At 40.5% G+C, this 17822-nt stretch overlaps 3 protein-coding genes across 18 annotated transcripts in view; 2 read left to right on the top strand and 1 right to left on the bottom strand.

Moving 5' to 3' along the window:
• The window catches only part of baz2ba (bromodomain adjacent to zinc finger domain, 2Ba), a 64146-nt gene extending 60839 nt beyond the window's left edge, over positions 1 to 3307 (top strand). For all 12 annotated transcript variants that reach the window (XM_019262333.2, XM_019262337.2, XM_019262343.2 and 9 more), the window contains 3 exons: positions 353 to 654; positions 1525 to 1668; positions 1832 to 3307. In XM_019262333.2, coding sequence (XP_019117878.2) covers positions 353 to 654; positions 1525 to 1668; positions 1832 to 1988 — 603 coding nt within the window. In that variant the 3' untranslated portion in view covers positions 1989 to 3307. The remainder of the gene's footprint in view (positions 1 to 352; positions 655 to 1524; positions 1669 to 1831) is intronic.
• Positions 3308 to 4777: 1470 nt separating this feature from the next.
• Positions 4778 to 14200, top strand: wdsub1 (WD repeat, sterile alpha motif and U-box domain containing 1). Of its 5 annotated transcripts, none has more exons than XM_010729956.3 (13): positions 4778 to 4862; positions 6413 to 6824; positions 6926 to 7113; positions 7847 to 7933; positions 8468 to 8561; positions 9512 to 9545; positions 9663 to 9703; positions 10985 to 11091; positions 11223 to 11240; positions 11544 to 11570; positions 11851 to 12030; positions 13401 to 13535; positions 13776 to 14200. In XM_010729956.3, exons 2-13 carry the CDS (start codon positions 6427 to 6429, stop codon positions 13925 to 13927), a joined length of 1461 nt encoding a protein of 486 aa, XP_010728258.3. In that variant the 5' UTR covers positions 4778 to 4862; positions 6413 to 6426; the 3' UTR covers positions 13928 to 14200. The 5 variants fall into 5 exon arrangements, with proteins under 5 accessions (XP_010728258.3, XP_010728255.3, XP_010728256.3 ...); XM_010729953.3 differs by having other exon boundaries at positions 11544 to 11597; XM_010729954.3 differs by having other exon boundaries at positions 4778 to 4880; positions 11544 to 11597.
• A 226-nt stretch (positions 14201 to 14426) lies between these two features.
• LOC104918269 (protein TANC1) overlaps positions 14427 to 17822 on the bottom strand; it is a 35179-nt gene continuing 31783 nt past the window's right edge. The window contains exon 29 of the mRNA XM_019262355.2: positions 14427 to 17782. Coding sequence (XP_019117900.2) covers positions 16405 to 17782 — 1378 coding nt within the window. The 3' untranslated portion in view covers positions 14427 to 16404. The remainder of the gene's footprint in view (positions 17783 to 17822) is intronic.

Below are 17822 nucleotides of genomic sequence, written 5' to 3'. Positions count from 1 at the left end.
TTTTTTTTTTACCTTTATTTAAAAGTGGACGGTAGAGAGATGTGAGAGATGAAAACACGACGTACAACAAAAGTCCAACTGCAAGGATTATACATTTAATATTACGTTTCCTCTCAACTTTTATTGCCTCCAGTCTGGTCTTGTTCTTTATCCCATCAAGTGTCAATAAAACTCTCCATTCATATTAATTTTTATGTAGATGCAGTCATGGAAGAAACTAAATAATATTGGTGATAAACTGAAACTGTTTGGAAAAGGCCAATATTATTCTGATAAATCAGTGCAAGTGGACACAGCGCTATTAGTTTTAATTTCACCAAACCTCAGATAATGCATTGTTTACTCTGTGCAGGCAAGTGGTCCATCTCCCAAAAGCAAAAAACCTCCAACCAAACAAGTAGCATCTAGCGGAGGAGGCAGTAAGAAAGGTGGAGAGGCGAAGAAGAACGGGAAGCAAGCAGGTAATGGAGAAGTGTCGGAGGACGACCCGGCCAGCGCCAGCAGCACACCCAAGAAAGGAGCAAAAGACACCAGCAGGAAGAGAAAAACAGAGGAGAGCTCACCTGCTCTGCCAGCAGCCAATCAGGAGAGCCCTGTGTGTGTGAAGCGAGCCAAGACGGCTAGAGACAACAACAGGGACCTGGGATTATGCAGGTATGTGCCTCTGGCTTGCTCATACCTGTCTCTCTGTCGAATTCATCATTTATCTATCGCCTTCTTTTAAATAGTCATACAGTAGCTGCCATCTACTGTGCAACTGTATCAAGTAGTTGCAAGGAGCTGATGTATACAACAGGATTCATTTGTCGTTGAAGCCTGAAAATCTTCTGGCAATTTTTAACAAATTAAATTGACCTTTTCTACCAAAACTAAAAGTCATTTATCTCTTATGAATGCTTTTTATTCAGCTATAAGCCTAGTTTAGTTTTGTCTGGTGTTGGTTGGTATTGGACATCGGACCATATATCATATCTAGACTTAACTGGATTTGTGACCACTTTGGGGCAACAGAAACAAGCTTAACAAGTTTAACTGACTACTTGATATGGCGACTTGTTAGCAGGTCTATTTACACCTGGAGTAGACATTATCATTCTGTGGACATATGTTTGTGTCCACCCGATGAATATAAAGCAGAAATTCACACTCTTTTTGCTCCGTATTTGGTCTCTACCCAATCCTGAAGGAAGTATCTGTCTCTTTAGCTCCTAAACGCTCCACTATGTTCACCAGCTGGTTGCCAGTTTTTGTAATTTTGTTGTTTGGTGCTGAGCAGGTAGTGCACAGAGGGCTTTTTAGAGCTTTTTTTTTTGCCTGGTGCAGCACACAGAGAGAAGTGAGTAATCTCTGTAGAGCTGAAGGAAAACTGCACAGTTGATTTATATTTTTCTGTCGCAACATGTATTTGATCTATTGTTAATATAAAACTATTGATTATAGCTGCTTTAAAGAAAGAATAAATCCTAGTGAAAGACTTTTTGCTCCGCGTCTAACACTGTGTCTGTGTATTTGTGCGTTCAACAGGGTACTCCTTGCTGAGTTGGAACGGCATCAGGATGCATGGCCTTTTCTCACACCTGTCAACCTGAAATCAGTCCCTGGCTACAGGAAGGTCATCAAGAAACCGATGGACTTCTCCACCATACGTGAGAAGCTTGTGAGCAGCCAGTAAGTTCCCATCACTTCTGTTTGTTCTTTTTCTACTGAAAGCCTTCAGGGCCTTTGTAAAGAATTTAAAGTCAGGGTGGTGTTTTTCAGAAAATATGTTTTTGTTACACCACAGTGTATGTATGTTTCTCACCGTAAGATGTTTTTTTTTTATTTATTTCAGGTATCAAAACCTGGAGACTTTCATCATTGATGTCAACTTGGTCTTTGATAACTGTGAAAAATTCAATGAAGACAATTCAGACATTGGTCGAGCTGGTCATAACATGAGGAAGTTCTTTGAGAAGCGCTGGACGGAGCTTCTGAAACAAACAAACTAAAACTGTCTGTTCAGATTCTCTCCATAAACCATTCAACTTTTCATATCGGAGCACCAGGTTTTACTTTTAGTCTTTATTTTCTGATGGAGAATGTGGCTTTGCATAATGGAAGAAGAAGTCAAATTCTTAATAAGGAACCCACGGTGTACTTAAGAGAGATGTCACCTTGAAAAAAAACAAAAAAAAAAACAGTCGTTACATGAGGTGCGCTGGATTTTATTACAACAGGGATAAAAGCCCCAAAGAGTCCCAGAGAAATGGGGTATCGTAGTGCAATACCATTCCCTGTCTCAGAACACTGCACTGAATTAATCCTCAACTGTCACTGATGTGTCTGCGCTAGAATACTTTCCACTACTTGTAAATAGTCTTTTGTTATTTAATCGTATTATAGTGAATGTATTTAATTTTGTAATAATTATTTATGAATCAAGGTCCACTTCATTTTCTATGAAAAGGAAGAATCAGCTGAACTGCTTTGAATTAAAAAAAAAAGGAATGTGTCTTTGTGTTATAATTTTTCTCCCAAATATCAAACAAAGCCAAGAAAAAAAAAAACTGTTTACACTGTTCAGTGCTTTGGGGCATCAGAGGACTGTATTCATTTGTTCCAACTGTAAAACTGCATTTATTTACAGGAACAGCAGAGGAACAGTTAGACAATGGTGATTCATGTGTATATACTGTTTATTAATGTCAATATTATGTCTTGTTTGGAACGATGTGTAAAAATTGTTTAAGAATATTAAGATATTGTTTATGCCTTAGAATGATTGTAGCATTCTATTTTAGTGAACGTGATGAAAACATTATCATAAATATTGTTTGTACAGTATATACATATCCTCTGCAAACACTGTGGTATCCTTAATCTTGGTAGTGCCTACCCTTCCAACAGGGGCATGTAGGGGATGTTATTGTTTTTAGTTTTCATTCTTATGACAACATTATTTTTTTATATGATTTCAATCCAACAAGGCCTCCAAAGTTGGACAGTGACACAGAAATCATTCCTCACCATAAAAGAGAGAAGAAAAAAGAAAAAAGGAACAACAAGCATTCATTTATGCTTCCATGATGCATTTCCTCGTAATCTGCCACAATACAGAGGACCTAAGGCCATTTGTAACCACTGTGTTGAACCTTGCTGTGTGTTGTGGCCTGATGGAGGCAGCTAGATTTTTTTGTACCCAAGTCAAGAGTACTTGAAGTTACTTTATTTAAGATATTGTGGAATAAAAGTATCATTCTTTTGTAGGAGCTTTATTTTTCACTAGTGTGTGGCACGGACCTATTAAAAGGATGTTTTTCAACGTAAATGACTCAGACTTGTTTTATTTGAATTCCATCCCGCATGAGTGCTTTTTATAAACTGTGTTGTGGTAGATATGTTGATTACTTTTATCTGTTTTTTTAAAGATATGATAAAATATGATAAGATAGACTTGATCCCACACCAGGGAAATGCATTTGTTACAGTCCCTCTTAGTACACAAGCTGGATAAAATAAATACCTGTAAGTAAAAATAACAATAAATAAGTCCAAGATACATATTCAAATTAGAAATCATGCATGCATTTGTGGCCACAGTCTGATTCTGAGTTAAAATGCATGAAGTCAGCTGTGGTAAAAGTATTTAGAGAATCTAGTACATAAAAGTATACCACACTGGAAAATTCCAAGAACAAGTTCTGCATGTGTACTTATACTACTATAAGTAAGTACTTTTCCTTGTAGCCGGTCAAGATGGAGCTATTTTTAATGACTTTATATAGTTTTGGATAGTTAAATGTATGAAAATGTATCATCATTTTATTGTCAGTGCCGGTCTTAAACTAAACTAAACCAACTAAAGTTGCAAAATAAATGTAGTTGAGTGAAGTACAAAATTTCCCCTCTGAGGTTTACCTCAAAATTGTGACATAAAAAAAGTGAAAATAAAGGTACTTTCCATCATGTGTATTGGTTACATGCCGCATTCACAGGTAGACTATCACAGTTACTAGATCAAGATACATTCATACATAATAGACACATCTGCAGTGCCTGATATGGAGTACGCCATGTTGAAATGGAAGGACAAATTTGCATCTGTGAGTTCACCTGGAGGTCTCAACAGGTTCAAACAGTGAGGCAGGAAAAGTACATGCACAAAATAAATTATAACGGCTTAAACCAGTGTTTCTCAAGCTTTTTACACCCTATGAATGGTAAGTATCACCATTATGACATGAAAACAAAGCAGTTTTACAGTTTACAAAGGAGGCAGGATTATAACTAATAGGAACATTATTTATTGACTGTTGAATCCTTAATGAAACTGGCTCTAGAACCAGAGCTAATTTGTTGCACACTTTTATTCCTGATTTTTATCATTTGGAGCCACGATTGCAGAGTTTTTGAACTCCTTAATTCACCTCTGCTTGTCTTTTTGTCACATCTGAGCTCATGCATGTGTGCAATGGGCAAGACCTATTTTAAATTTAATTTTCTGCGATCCAATAGTTTATTTTCATTAGAAACTTTTCTGTATTTTGAGAGTATCGTAAGTTATTTCATTTAAAAAATATATTTCCTCCTGTACAGGGAGGTCACGTACCACCAGTGGGTCTTGTACCATAGTTTGAGAAACATTGGATCAAACCATTTTTATTTTTATTATGCAGGGTGTTCAGCTGAATCTCAGTCACAAAATGCACAAAATAAAATATAAACATGGATTTTAATAAACCACAAAATATGTACAAAACATGACACGTGACAGTTTAATGACACCGGGTGACGTAGCCCGCCTTACGTCACGGTCAGCTGTTCAATGAGGAAGTAAACAACGTTGAAGTGAGCGACAGTGACAGACAACACGACGGCGAAAGGTGCCTGCTTTAGCCACAGTGAGATTTAACCTGATTTACCCTCCGGGTTTGTTAGTTTGTTTGTCCGTGCTGCTTCGTGTCCGTGTTTCGTGTTTGTGGTGAACTCTGTTTTTCACGTTTTCAAAGTTGCTGCAGCGCTAGCTCCAGCCTTAGCAACAGTTTCCGTGCAGCTTCACATGCATGGAAACTGATGTTTCCATTTCCAGAGTTAAAAAAGGGAAAACTAAAATATTCTTTCTGCTTCCTGACCTGCTGTTCACTTTATTAATCCATTTGTAAACTTTGTCATGCTGCACAAACAGTTCTGACATGTGCCATGAATCACTGTTGTGATATTTATTATACTTTAACCCAGGGTCACAGATGCTGCAGACCTGAGCAGAAGGAAGAAAGACTGGGCTGACTTTAGATCTGACTTCCTGAAGAAGTGACTTCAGTTTCAAGCTTGTAAAATCACTGAGCAATAAAAACAGACAGTGTTTTTACTGAAGGAGAATTAGAGACACTCTCAAAGTTCATCAGAAGTGCCTGAGTCAGTCTCACATTCTGCCCAACTCATCCTGGTGGATAGACTTTAAACCCCAAGATAACACCACAAATACTATACGCTCAGAATTAGTCAAAGAGAATGTTTTTACTCATACAGGTGTTATTGTCAACATATTCTAGTCTGGAGACACTGATGTCTGTTTACACAGATTAGAACATCAACAGCAACTATCTATTATGTCTAGGAAAGCAGCAATAGGTCTCTTTGACCCTGGTCACCACAGTGTTCAGATAGACTGGCATCTACTGTTCTCAACCAAAGCCAAACAACTAATACTGCTGAGGACCTCAAGGCCCACACGTGACCACGTGTAACCTAAGGATAGAGAATGCCATAACAGACAGTAACAAGCAGCAATAACTGTATTAACATGTTATTAGACCAGCTCTGTTAAACATTATTAGCTCACCTTCAATCGAGGACAGTGTTTAAATCCTAGTATCGTTGCAACTAACTATTTAACCTGTTTTGATGGTCATGAAATGTCAGAAAAATCACAATGAGGTTTTGTAAAACCTCTCAAGTGGGTGTGAAAAAGGCAGACTATCGAGATTTAATCGATGGTGCTTAAGTTGACAGTCGGTTGACACTAAGTATTGATTAATTGGTAAAATAGGGCTGAGGTTCATGTGGCTGGAAAACAAAAGGCACCAGGCAACATTAACGACCTGTCCATGAGCAGGTGGAGTTGGGCTGGTATAAATACTGTGAAGGGTGATGTAGGAGGCAGGTGGGAAAATCTGGTGAGGGCATCTGGTGGATGGACGGGGGAATGTCAAGTCCAGAAAGTTCCTAAAAAATGCACAAGACCATGGCTGAAGGTAGGGATAGATAGATAGATAGATAGATAGATAGATAGATAGATAGATAGATAGATAGATAGATAGATAGATAGATAGATAGATAGATAACATCTGTGTGAACCTGACTCTGAGATGTTTAGATCTAAATCAAGAGTTTTCTCTGTTTTTTTTCCTCATTCCTTCCATGTGGACTTTAGGACCGGCTGTCCAGATGATGTCTCTGATTTGTACCTTACAAGACCATCGAGACGATGTCAACTGGTGTGCCTTCTCTGGCAAACTCTTAGCCACATGCTCCGGGGACAAAACTCTCAGGGTGTACAACACCCGTGATTTCTCCGAGTTGCCTTTCTCACCGCTGTCGGGACATGGCTACAGCGTCCACTGCTGCTGCTTCAGCACCTGCGGACAGTTCCTCGCCTCATGTTCGACCGACGCAACCACGTTGGTCTGGTCCATGGTAACGGGTGAGATCGAGGCCATCCTGGAGCATCCTGGCCGCAGTCCTGTGAGGATCTGCGCGCTCTCTCCTGACTCTCTGCACCTGGTTTCTGGTGGGTCTGATGGCACTTTGGCACTGTGGGATTTCCCCTCCAAACAGCTGCGCAGGTAAAGCTGACAGCTCCATGTGTTGTTTTTTACGATAAAGTTAAATAAAAACTGAAAAGAAGTGCCTGCTCATGCAGCTGCTGTTGATTGTGTTTGTGAAGGACCGGAGCAGTGAATGACACAACAATGGTAGCCTGCTCCTTCAGCCCTTGCAGTCAGGTATTCATGACCGGCTCCTCCTATGGAGACCTGCGTCTGTGGGACCTGGACATGAACCAGCTCCATGCAGAGAAAAACGCCCACGACCTGGGGGTCACCTGCTGCACCTTCGCTCCCAACATCCTCAGTGGTGAGTGTCGTTGTTGTGTATTTATCATCACTACTCTGTAACACACGGCTTAGTGAGGAGTTTCAAGAAATCATAAGTAGATTACCTGAATGATATACTGATTAATACCTTTTTTGTACATAAATATATGTTACAAATATTACATTACATTAACTATATGCAAATATTTAGTCACAATTTAGAACAGTGGTTCTTAACCTAGGTTCGATCGAACCCTAGGGGTTCGGTGAGTTGGTCTCAGGGGTTCGGTGGAGCCTCCGCCCTGGAATTATTTTTTTTACCATTTGTTACAACATATCTTTATGAGCAATCGTTTTTTGAGGATGCTGGACATAAAAACTAAGAAAAGGAACAGACTTTGCTGTGAAAATGACATGAGGCTGGCACTTGCCAAGGTGAAGCCACGCATATCTGAACTGGTCTCTCAAAGGCAACAGCAGAAGTCACACTGAGGTAAGTTGTTGTGAGTTCATGCACTGTGTTGCTTTTGTTATTTGAACAAGGTGATGTTAATGCACGGTTCATTTTGTGCACCAGTAAAAAAAATCATATTTTATTTTTTACTAAAGAAGGGTTCGGTGAATGAGCATATGAAACTGGTGGGGTTCGGTACCTCCAACAAGGTTAAGAACCACTGATTTAGAAAAATAAGGGTCTATAAAAGTTGTTTTTGGCAAAAGACTGATGTTGGGAATCGTGCAATATTTTTCCTTCCTTTGTTTCTGACTTTTAGGCGGTCAAGTCGTGCAGTTTCGTTTGGCGTCCTGTGGGCAGGACAGTCACCTAAAGATCTGGGAAATTAACAAGTTCAGCTCTAGAGGTAGAGTGACGTATCTTTTTTATTACAGCCTCATATCAGCTAAAAGTGTAAACCTGGATCACGCATGTACGCCTGTTTCCTGTGTTTCAGTTAACTGTTAAATTACTGACACAGAATCAGGCGGTCGTGTTGTTGTACATAATGTGTCGTCGTCTAGAAACAAGTCTGAGGCTGAATATCGACGTGTGCAGTTTCTGAATCACCTACCTTCAGTCTGATTACAGCCCTCAGAGGCACAACCTTTCATTTGTCTAACTGGTTTGTAATACATCAGCACTGAGGCTGCCAAATGAAAGCACATTTTATTTTAAACAAGCTGCCTTTTGTCTGTGCTTTTCATGCTGTTGTGCTTGCCTCTTATTTTTCCTTTCTGTCTTTTTGTCTAGCTCAATGTTTTATGTGTTTTTTTTTTATGAAGGAAACATTCATCACTCAGTCCCTGCATTTTGCCTTACTGGTCAGTTTAACATCAGTCAGAGGGAGCATAGTACTCATTTCTGTGTGTAAAACTACATTTGTTTTTCTCTTTTTCAGCCTATAAGATGCAGCTCCTGCACACGTTAACCGGCCAGTCGGCTCCAGTGCTCTCTTGTGTTTACTCCTCAGATGGACAGCTGCTTGTGTCTGGGTAAGGTTAAGGAAATGTATGGGTGATTTTGAATGTTTTAGCCTCTTAATACACATTGTATATACTCTACATTTATTTTACAAAGCTTGAAGTCTGTACCAGTGCAGTATGAAAATCAGCCAGTTTTCAGTCCATTTTTTTTTCTGAACTCATCTGACACGTTTCAGTCACTTCAAAATTGCTTCTTGACACGCCCCCACAGTCCTGTAGCTGAGAATATTTTTCATTTTTACCCGATTTTGACAGCAAATTTCATAAACTTGTTGATACTTTTAATCATTCAAATTTGGCTGGGTGGCGGATAACACTTTCTTCTTTGGTCTGACAAACATATTTATTCTTTAATTTACACAGACGTACGTATGGGACTGTTACATAAATACAAATGATCCACTCCCTGGTCAGCACTGGTCAATAAAAGTCCAGTGATAACACACCTCTAACAAACAACACATTTTGAACAGCATTCAAAATGTTCACTGTGATCGTTTTAATTTACATTTCATGCAAGGTTAATTTGGTTTTTAACTAATGACTGCTTAAGAAAAATCTCTTGGCACACTTTGAGAAACTGTTCTTGTAAATTACATACAAATTGTATTTGATGGGATAAAACGTGCAAAACCACCTTTTATGTACATATTTAAAATATTTCTAAACATGCTGATTCCTGTTGGAAGCCATATGCTAAATCTATATTTTACATCAATCTCTTGATCTTAAATAGTCTTGATCTATTTAGGATCAAGAGATTGATGTAAAATATAGATTATTTTCCTGGTACTCTTAAGTAGGCCACCGCTCATACTATATAAGAGTGAAGTACTCAAGTGGAACCACTGGAGGGAGACATGCATTGCTTTATTCCTCACTGAGTGACTAAATCTGAACATACTGTACCAAAGGATTAGTTATTGCTGACATAGTTTTATCTTTTTATTCCTCTTCAGCTCTGTGGACAAAACCGTTACAGTGTATGATGCTGTAAGTATCGATTTACGTAGCAGCAAAAGGTTTTTACTACAGAGTCAAGTTACATACTGCTGCATTCATAAGATAATGTTCATATTTTGGTTTGCTCTCCACTTTGTCTGTTTGCAGAAAAATGCAGTTTTGCTTTACACGCTGAACAAACACGAGAGGTAAACACTTTTTTTTACTGGATTTTGTTATTGAATATGTTATATAGTTTTTCACATATTTGTATGTTGACATATCAGATTTCTAAACCTCCAGTTTAACAGTTTAAGTTAGAATAGAAGGAAATAGAACTATAATAACATATTGAAACTGAGAAGTGTGATAATTCAGGGAATATTCATGTTGTCCATATTGCCTATATCGTGTATTTAGTAAACCACATGGTGTATTTTGCATTTCTTTACCTATTTTGTTCAGTATTTTTCAGAGATAACTGGACAAATATGATGAGATGCCACATTTGTCAGTCATAGAAACATAGAGTACTAGATGCTTTTTACAACAAGATATCATTTGTATCACTTGGAAGGTAGAGCCTCAATAGACAGTAACTTTTTAAAAGACTATGACGCAGTGTGGTCATAAAACATGCCTTTTAATAAAACATGCCTGGTCATAAAACACCCCCCCTACACATACATGCACATATAAGCCACAGCTGAATGATCACACTTACAAGCTATTTAAGTCCATCAAGCCACCTGTGATTGAAAGGCAGAAAGCTCACTTCCTTTCAGTCGGGCAAATGAAAGTCGTTTTGGAAAGTCAAGTGGAAGTAGATGCGGCAAGTTGAGATAAAAGTGGATAAATGGCAAAAAAAAGTGAATCACAACACTTGACAAAAAACCTCCAGGAAACTCATTTGACTTTAGACAAACTGATAACAGTGTATCTCGCAGCTCGGCTTGCGCATGCCTTTCACTGAATTCCTTTTGGAGGTTTTGAGAGACTTTGTTTGAATCCAGCTAGCTTTTGTGGATCAACATCAATGAACAATCCAGCTGAGAGATTGTCCTCATTAACGTCGCCTTGACTTTCTCGAATCTACTGAAAATGTGATTTCAATTTATTTATTTAGATCTTAGCGCAGCCTTTGACGTCTTAAGCTGTCACTGAATTCGCCCTCCGATGGAGAACACTTTCATTACTGCTACATATTTAGGTCTGGTATTGAGACGTAGTCCCCACCTTTTTAACCCTGTAAGAGCTGAACTGTAGCTGTGAAACTCAGGACTATGATTTGAGGGTTTTGACTTGAGTTTGTGAAGTTTGGATGGACATGCTTCCTCACAGAGTCGCAATTGTCTTTAAACTTAATAAAAAAAAAACATTATTCTCCAACTTTGCTTCGTTAGGACTAAGCTTTCTGAGATTACACAGAGAAAGTTACAACTCATTGTTAACAGAACCAACCTCCAGGTGATTACTGTCCTCTGCTGCAGGTATGTGACGGCCTGTTCCTTCTCTCCGACTTCACCGCTGATCGCTACAGGATCTATGGATAAGACTGTAAACATCTGGAGGCTGGAGGATGGATGCAGCAGCTGTGGTGGGGGAAAAAAAACACATTCACACTCCACTTCACTCCAATAACGGAAGCTCTATATTTTTAAGATTATTTACGTTTGATTTGTCTTGTAATATGTTTTTGTGTTTGTCCACCTTGTGTCCAATCGTAAGGCGGGAAGTCGTTGCCTGGTTAGTTTTCTTTTTCCTTTTTATATAACACTTGAAAGTTAGAGAGATAACAGCAGTCACTGAAGACAAACTTGCAAACATTTTCCTGCTAAATATAGCTATTTTTCTTTTGTTATTTCATCTGTGTGTCGAGATGCCATGTGTTAAACTGCTTTCATTCTTGTGGTGAAGGACACAGGTGTTGTGTACAAGAGTGCTTTCTTTTCCTTAATTAGCCTTCAGTCTCAAGTGTCGCACGTTTGCTCACAGATTGCATTGCATTGCTCATGTTTACAGTGACTTATTCCTTCTTTTGTGTTTCAGAGAAGTCTGCTCTGACAGCAAGTGATGGTAGGAAGGAAGAAAATATACCCTACGGTAGAGTATGTGACACACACCAGTCTTCATCTAATATGTGCAGATAATTTAATTTCATCTAGCGTCAATGTAAATGCAGATGAAACCTCCAGACATTTATTTTTATTAGTTTACAAGCCTTGTAGCCGCAGTTCCCTAATCAATAATCAGTCTGCAGGATTCCAGGATAGTTGCGCTGAGAATATTTGGCCATTTTTCAAAAGGTGCCGCAGCTGTCAGGGTCTGACCGTCTCACTTTGATTCACCCTCTCAGGGAGAACCTCAGCGGGCCGGTCGAAGCTGCTGGTCAGCGATTGGTCGGAAGAGGATGTGTCAGCGTGGCTGGTGGAGGAAGGCCTCGAGGGATTGGTGGAGAAATTCGCAGCCAACAACATAGACGGGACAGAGCTGCTCAATCTCACCAAGGAAACACTGGCGTCAGAGCTGCACATAGGTGAGGAAAGACACACTCAACACTCAGCGGGTGCAATGCCACTTCTTCTTCTTCTTCTTCGGTCCCTCGTTTTCTCGTCCTAATAGTTGTCCAAAATAATAATAATATAAACCCAGTCTTATGAGTATTACACGCTTGACCTCTTGTGAGAATGAACATGGACGTGTGTGGATTACCTATTTACATGGATGAAAGGCGACACATTGAATTAAAGTAAGGGTGAAGGAATAAATGAATGCTGATGGGGGGGTTTACTCCGCAAGATTACATAATATTAGGCTGCACTGGAAAAGTACTCAGCTTTTCTGACTTTAATCTGGAGCACTTCATGAGTTACACAACCCAATCCCTAAAACAGCATTTCTCATAAGGTATAAAGTGGATTTACTCCTAATATCATTAGTTCTTCTCGTTCATTATCTCGTTTAGCTGAAACATTTTGAGGATTTAATCTTTGGGCTTTGCATTTATGCTTTTTTTTTCTTTTTTTTTTCTGCACGATTTAAAGCAGGAGCGTTGTGCTGTTGATGTCAGTCTACCAGCTAGTCCGGTATTCGTCATGTAGTTGTCAGCATGTTTGTTGTATTGCCATGCCGTCATTTCCATCCCACAGTCGCTGTCAATCACTCCTTGGTTTACACAGCTTCAGCGCCGTGACAGCTCGTGTTCACATTGTTCTGTTTTTGGTAACTTAGCATAAAATCCCACCTTTTTTTTTTTTTTTTTTTTGCAGAACTTACTTAGAGCAACTGTGTAGCAACTTGTTTTATCTGCTGCACTGAAAGATGGAGAAACAGGGTGGGAGTGAAATCAATAAAGTGTGCTTTCTTTCCAAAGAGGCAGCACAACAAAAGGAAGCCTAGTGTACCAGTAAGATGATCGGGGAGTCTCTACAAAGTGTGCTTGTGTTCAGCTTGTAGTTGGCTCTTAATTTTATGAGATCATTCATCATAAAACTTTAATGCGTCTAATTTCTCAGACGGCCTTCTACTGAACAATGTTATTAAAACAGTGTTCAAATTCAAATCGATTCAATTAAAATGCCCTGCAGCGCCTGCTTTGTATTCAACTTTGAATTGGACAGTCAGTCAGCAGACATGATCTGCTCCCACCATGTTCACTCTCACCCACGCTCACATTTGCCATCCAAGAGTGAAAAGTGTTAAACACTGAATAACAAACATCCAGAAACCTCGATATTGATACTTTGTGTACGTTAGTGTTCGCGCCAGTTCACCTTGTTCCGACGAATGCTCCAGTTGTTTTCTGTTTTAAATGAGATCACACAGTCTGCTTATTCTCCTTCTCGTGTGTGTGTTTGTGTGTGTGTGTGTGTGTGTGTGTGTGTGCGTGCGTGCGTGCGTGTGTAGAGTCAGTTGGCCTGCGCAGTAAACTCGTGAGGAAGGTGGAGGAGCTGAAGAGTGATTCAGTGTGTTCAGGCATTCCTGATGAGTTCCTTTGTCCAATCACCAGAGAGCTGATGAGGGAACCAGTCATTGCTGCTGGTAAGCAAAAATACCTCCGTCCATTTTCACTGAAACACTTATCAGGGAGCTGATCCCAGTTCATCACAGGGCTGTCACAAACAACCATTCACACCTACGGGCAATTTAGAATCACCAATGTCTTTGGACTGTGGGAGGAAGCCAAGTTGTTCTTTTGTCTTCAGTCTTAATGACTTTGCTTGTATTTGTTTGTGTAATCTAAGTATATTAAGTAAGTATGCTGTGGCCATTTCCCGACAGATGGATACTCCTATGAAAGAGAGGCCATCAAGAGTTGGATCAACACCAAGAACCGCTCCAGTCCCATGACCAACCTCCCCTTGCTGACCACACTGCTCACCCCTAACCACACCCTGAAGATGGCTATTGGACGCTGGAAGACCAGCCACTAGCATCAGAAAGACCACAGTGGCCCCAAATATTTTCTCTGAAGTAGAGTACAGTGCACACAGGGATACCACAGCATGTCAGGTACAGGCCTGTCTGGTTTTCTTCCATTTGAAACATCGCACTTCAGGAGGTGTCATTTGTGAAGCTGACTTTTTTTTGATCGCTGGGGAGCACAAAGAAAAAAAATTGTAGCAAGAGGTCTAACTGTACTTTAAGCTTTTTAAGTTGCCTGATCAAGTAGACGCAGAGCAATATGGCCAACCTGGGGGGGGGGGGGGGGGACACACCTGAAGAATGAAAAGGTTAAAGTAATATACTCGTCATATTTTTCCAATAACAAAACTTCATAGCAAGGTCATTACAAGTCTCCCGCAACTTTAATCACTTGGTTCACCCTCAGCACTCTCTTAGTTTCGTTTATATATATTATATATTAGTAACTAGCTGGGAAACATAGTGGATTCATCAATTGAAGAGCCAGATGTTTTTTCCTCAGGAACAGAGTGAATATTTTACTTGGATTCATCAGGTGGCAACAAACACGACTACAAACGAATGGTAGTGTTGCTTCATATCTGCTGGATGTCGCTGGATGTGTAAATAGGCAGCTGTTTGCTAACAAGTTTGGCACATCGACTTAAAATGTGCTGATATGTCAATACTGTCTTCATAGCCTGTTTCCTTCAGGTGGCCAAAAAATCAGTTCACGCAGATTCACTTGCCTTTCATCTGAGGCTCGGTCTCCTGAGAAACATACCCTGCTCTCTTTACCTCACTCGATGTTAGACCCATTTAGTTTGGCTTGAGGTCATTGTGCACAAAGCAGGTAGTGGCTTGTGTTCTTTCAGCTGGTAATGGCCGGTTTTCAGGTTTGTTAATCTGAATAGAAGAAGGGGAATTCTTTATAAAAAACTGCTGTACTGAAATGTCCAGAACACTGTAGGCTCCAAATAAAACAAATCTATAAAGTGCACATGAATAATATTCTGATTACTTAATCTTCATCAGGTGATCTAGCTGCCCTTACCTTGCACATATTTTGTGAAAACCATTAAAGAAAATCAAATATAATTTTGTAATATATCCATAAAGTCCCTTGAAGTGTTTTTGATTGGGAGCTTTAGTGTTTTGTGCATTTTTATTATATATAAAAAACAACAACAAGCTGTCAAGTGGCTGAAAGCTACATAGAGCTACATACAGACTGGGGTGTAACCCCTAGAAATAGAGATGATCTGTATTGTAACTGCAAACCTTATTTGTACTCTCTGCTGCTTAGCATTACATATAATACATATGTATTGTAATATTTGTTGTTTTTAAGATTGTCTGAACATTTCACAACCTTTTCTTACAAACCTCACAAACCCCGAGGGAATACTGCTTGGCCAAAGTAGTTTAGGGCTTACTTCCCTTTGCAAGCTAACATCCAGCCTTTAGTTATATAAATGACATCAGCAAAGACATTTTTCATATTCACAAATTGCAACGTCCACATTTTTCTACATGTAGTTTATTTTTGATGGCCTGATTAAACGTCACTTTAGATAAGATAACTATTTATCCCATTCGTACGCACTCAGCCGACAGTTTATGGATTACACTGTGAAAAAGAAGTAGATGTAGAAATGTCGTCCTCCATTAATATTTTATTATACCACAATAATAATGTGGTAACATTCTGTAATCCATAGTATGACTCTGAAAAGGGGTATATAACAACTATGGACATACAGCAATGTAAGAAGTCTCTTAAGATTTGTTATCCTCGACTGTTGCTCACGTAAATGCTCTCTCTCTCTCTTTGTCCGTCCAAATAAACCAATAAACACTCCATATGAATATGCTCTCTTCTATGCAAAAATAAATAACATATACTGTGAATATTGAAGCAATCAAATCATTATTAGATTATGACAATAAGTTTCCAACAATGTCATGTACAGTGCCTTTTTTTTTATCAAATGTACCAAGAAAAAGAATCTCAAGTACACAAAGTAATTTTCCTTTGAAGCCTGTAATGCTGACAGATAACCACTTACAGGGAAATATATATAATCTGCAAATATAGTGTACACCGTACAAATATAAATGTTTTTTAAAAGACACTTGACGATAGAAATGGTCATATCCTGCAACTAACAGCATGAGGTTTTTATATTCGTGCACAAAGCTTTCTCTGACTTCTATATTTGATATAATAAATTAAATGTTTAGACAATATACTACTTATTTTTTTAAATCCCTACTTAAGGTATGTCTGGTTTTCTTGAATACACTAGTGTAGCTGTAGACATGTAGGCAAAAGCATTGTAGCCTGAGTTGAACACTGGTTCTAGATTGTAAATGCAGTGCAGCAGCATAACTCTACAAAACAGGCCCAGGGAAGGGAGCTGTTCTCAAACCAGTCTCCCTTGCTACCTTATGTGGGACATAGTTTGTTGATAACAGCCTGTATCTGTGCTTTGATAAACTATATTCAGACGTTGGACTCTATAAATGAGCGTTTGGGTTTGATGGGAGCCATGTGCAGAGCCGGGTTGTCTCTCGTTAGGCTCGCTTGTCTGTGCCTCCCATCAGGAAAGCGTAGCTGGGAGGACGTGGTGCCTCTGGCCTCTCGCTGGTGGAGCCGTTCTCCAAAGTCTCGGCCCTGCTGCTGGCTGTTGGCCTGACTTCCAGAGAGCTGCTCCTGGAATGAAGCGCGTTTGAACTCATTGTTGAATCCTTGAAACTCCATTACTGACATGCTGAAACTTTCAACCCCTCCACCTCCTCCACCTCCTCCTTGGCCCTGTCTGCTCAGGCCAGTCTGCTGGCCCTGTACTCGCACTGATTTGTCCATTACCCCCATGAAGGGCCGAGGCTTTAGCTCAGGTTTTGTCTTGAAGCTACCGCTGCTCTTGATGGGGCACGGGGCGTCCGGCACCTGCTGCCTGCCGCCGTCCGATAGGTTCCCACTGGAGGCCTGACTGGAGCTGGAGCCCCTTGAGCCTGCTGTACCTCCACCACCACCCTCCCTCCTAACTTCCATACCAGACCCCAGAGCGAGAGCCAGGCCATCCAGTGCAACAGAGTGGGTGGAGAGTCTATCGGAGCCCCTGGTGAAACTGGAGGAGCGGGGCTGGTACATCTGGAGAGGTCCAGGTGGAGAGGAGCTGTTGGGAGACATGGGATGGTAGTGCTCAGTGGGGCTGTGTCCAGAGTGTTCATTGGATGATCCAGGGCCGATGTCAATGCCCAGCACCGGTGCAGGCCTCAGGGAGGTGGAGATGTGTCTGCCTGGAAGGGGACTGGAAGGCCCACAAAGAGAGAGAGGCCTGCCCCCAACTCTGCTCCCTGACTGGAGGGAGTGGCAGTGGTGATGAGTCCTGCTACTCTGGTTCTGGCTCTGCCTGTTGATGGCAGGAACAGGCTCAGGCAGGTCCACAAACAGTTGGTTCTGCACATATTCCTCTTGAGGGAAACATGGTGACTGATCTGCTAAACCAAAGGGTACACCTCCAGGGAGAGTCCTGTTTGGAGCGTACGGATTCAGAGGCCAAAATTCTGGACTTTTCCCACATGGCAGGCTCACCTCCTCACCGTCCTCCTTCTCTTCCTCCTTCTCTGCATCAGTCTGCTCTGCAGGGACTTGCCTCTCTAGACTTCCCTGTGAATAGACGTCTGCCTCCTCCTCTGTGGCTTGATGGTGGTGGGTGTGAGAGTCCCTATTGTAACCTTGTGTCATGTTATTGGCAGATGTCTTCTGATGATGTTTGCATTCTTCTTCTACCCGTATCAGCAGGCGACGAATCTCCCGGTTGGACGGGGAGAGTCGTGCTGCTTCATGGAGATCTGCCAGCGCTGCAGCAAACTGCCTGGAGAAGACAGAAAAAAATGAACAAAGGAACTTTAAAA

The sequence above is a fragment of the Larimichthys crocea genome, chromosome VIII (genome assembly GCF_000972845.2).
Source record: "Larimichthys crocea isolate SSNF chromosome VIII, L_crocea_2.0, whole genome shotgun sequence".
NCBI lineage: Eukaryota > Metazoa > Chordata > Actinopteri > Sciaenidae > Larimichthys > Larimichthys crocea.
The sequence above is the reverse complement of the archived record's forward strand: the minus strand, read 5'-3'. Positions and strand labels throughout refer to the sequence as shown.

Excerpts from the sequence above, each read along its gene's own strand:
- wdsub1 (XM_010729953.3), top strand. The coding sequence starts at position 6,427 with ATGATGTCTCTGATTTGTACCTTACAAGACCATCGAGACGATGTCAAC. Across the intron at positions 9,704-10,984 it reads ACGCTGAACAAACACGAGAG|GTATGTGACGGCCTGTTCCT; the intron begins GTAAACACTTTT and ends CCTCTGCTGCAG. Across the intron at positions 13,536-13,775 it reads GGAACCAGTCATTGCTGCTG|ATGGATACTCCTATGAAAGA; the intron begins GTAAGCAAAAAT and ends ATTTCCCGACAG.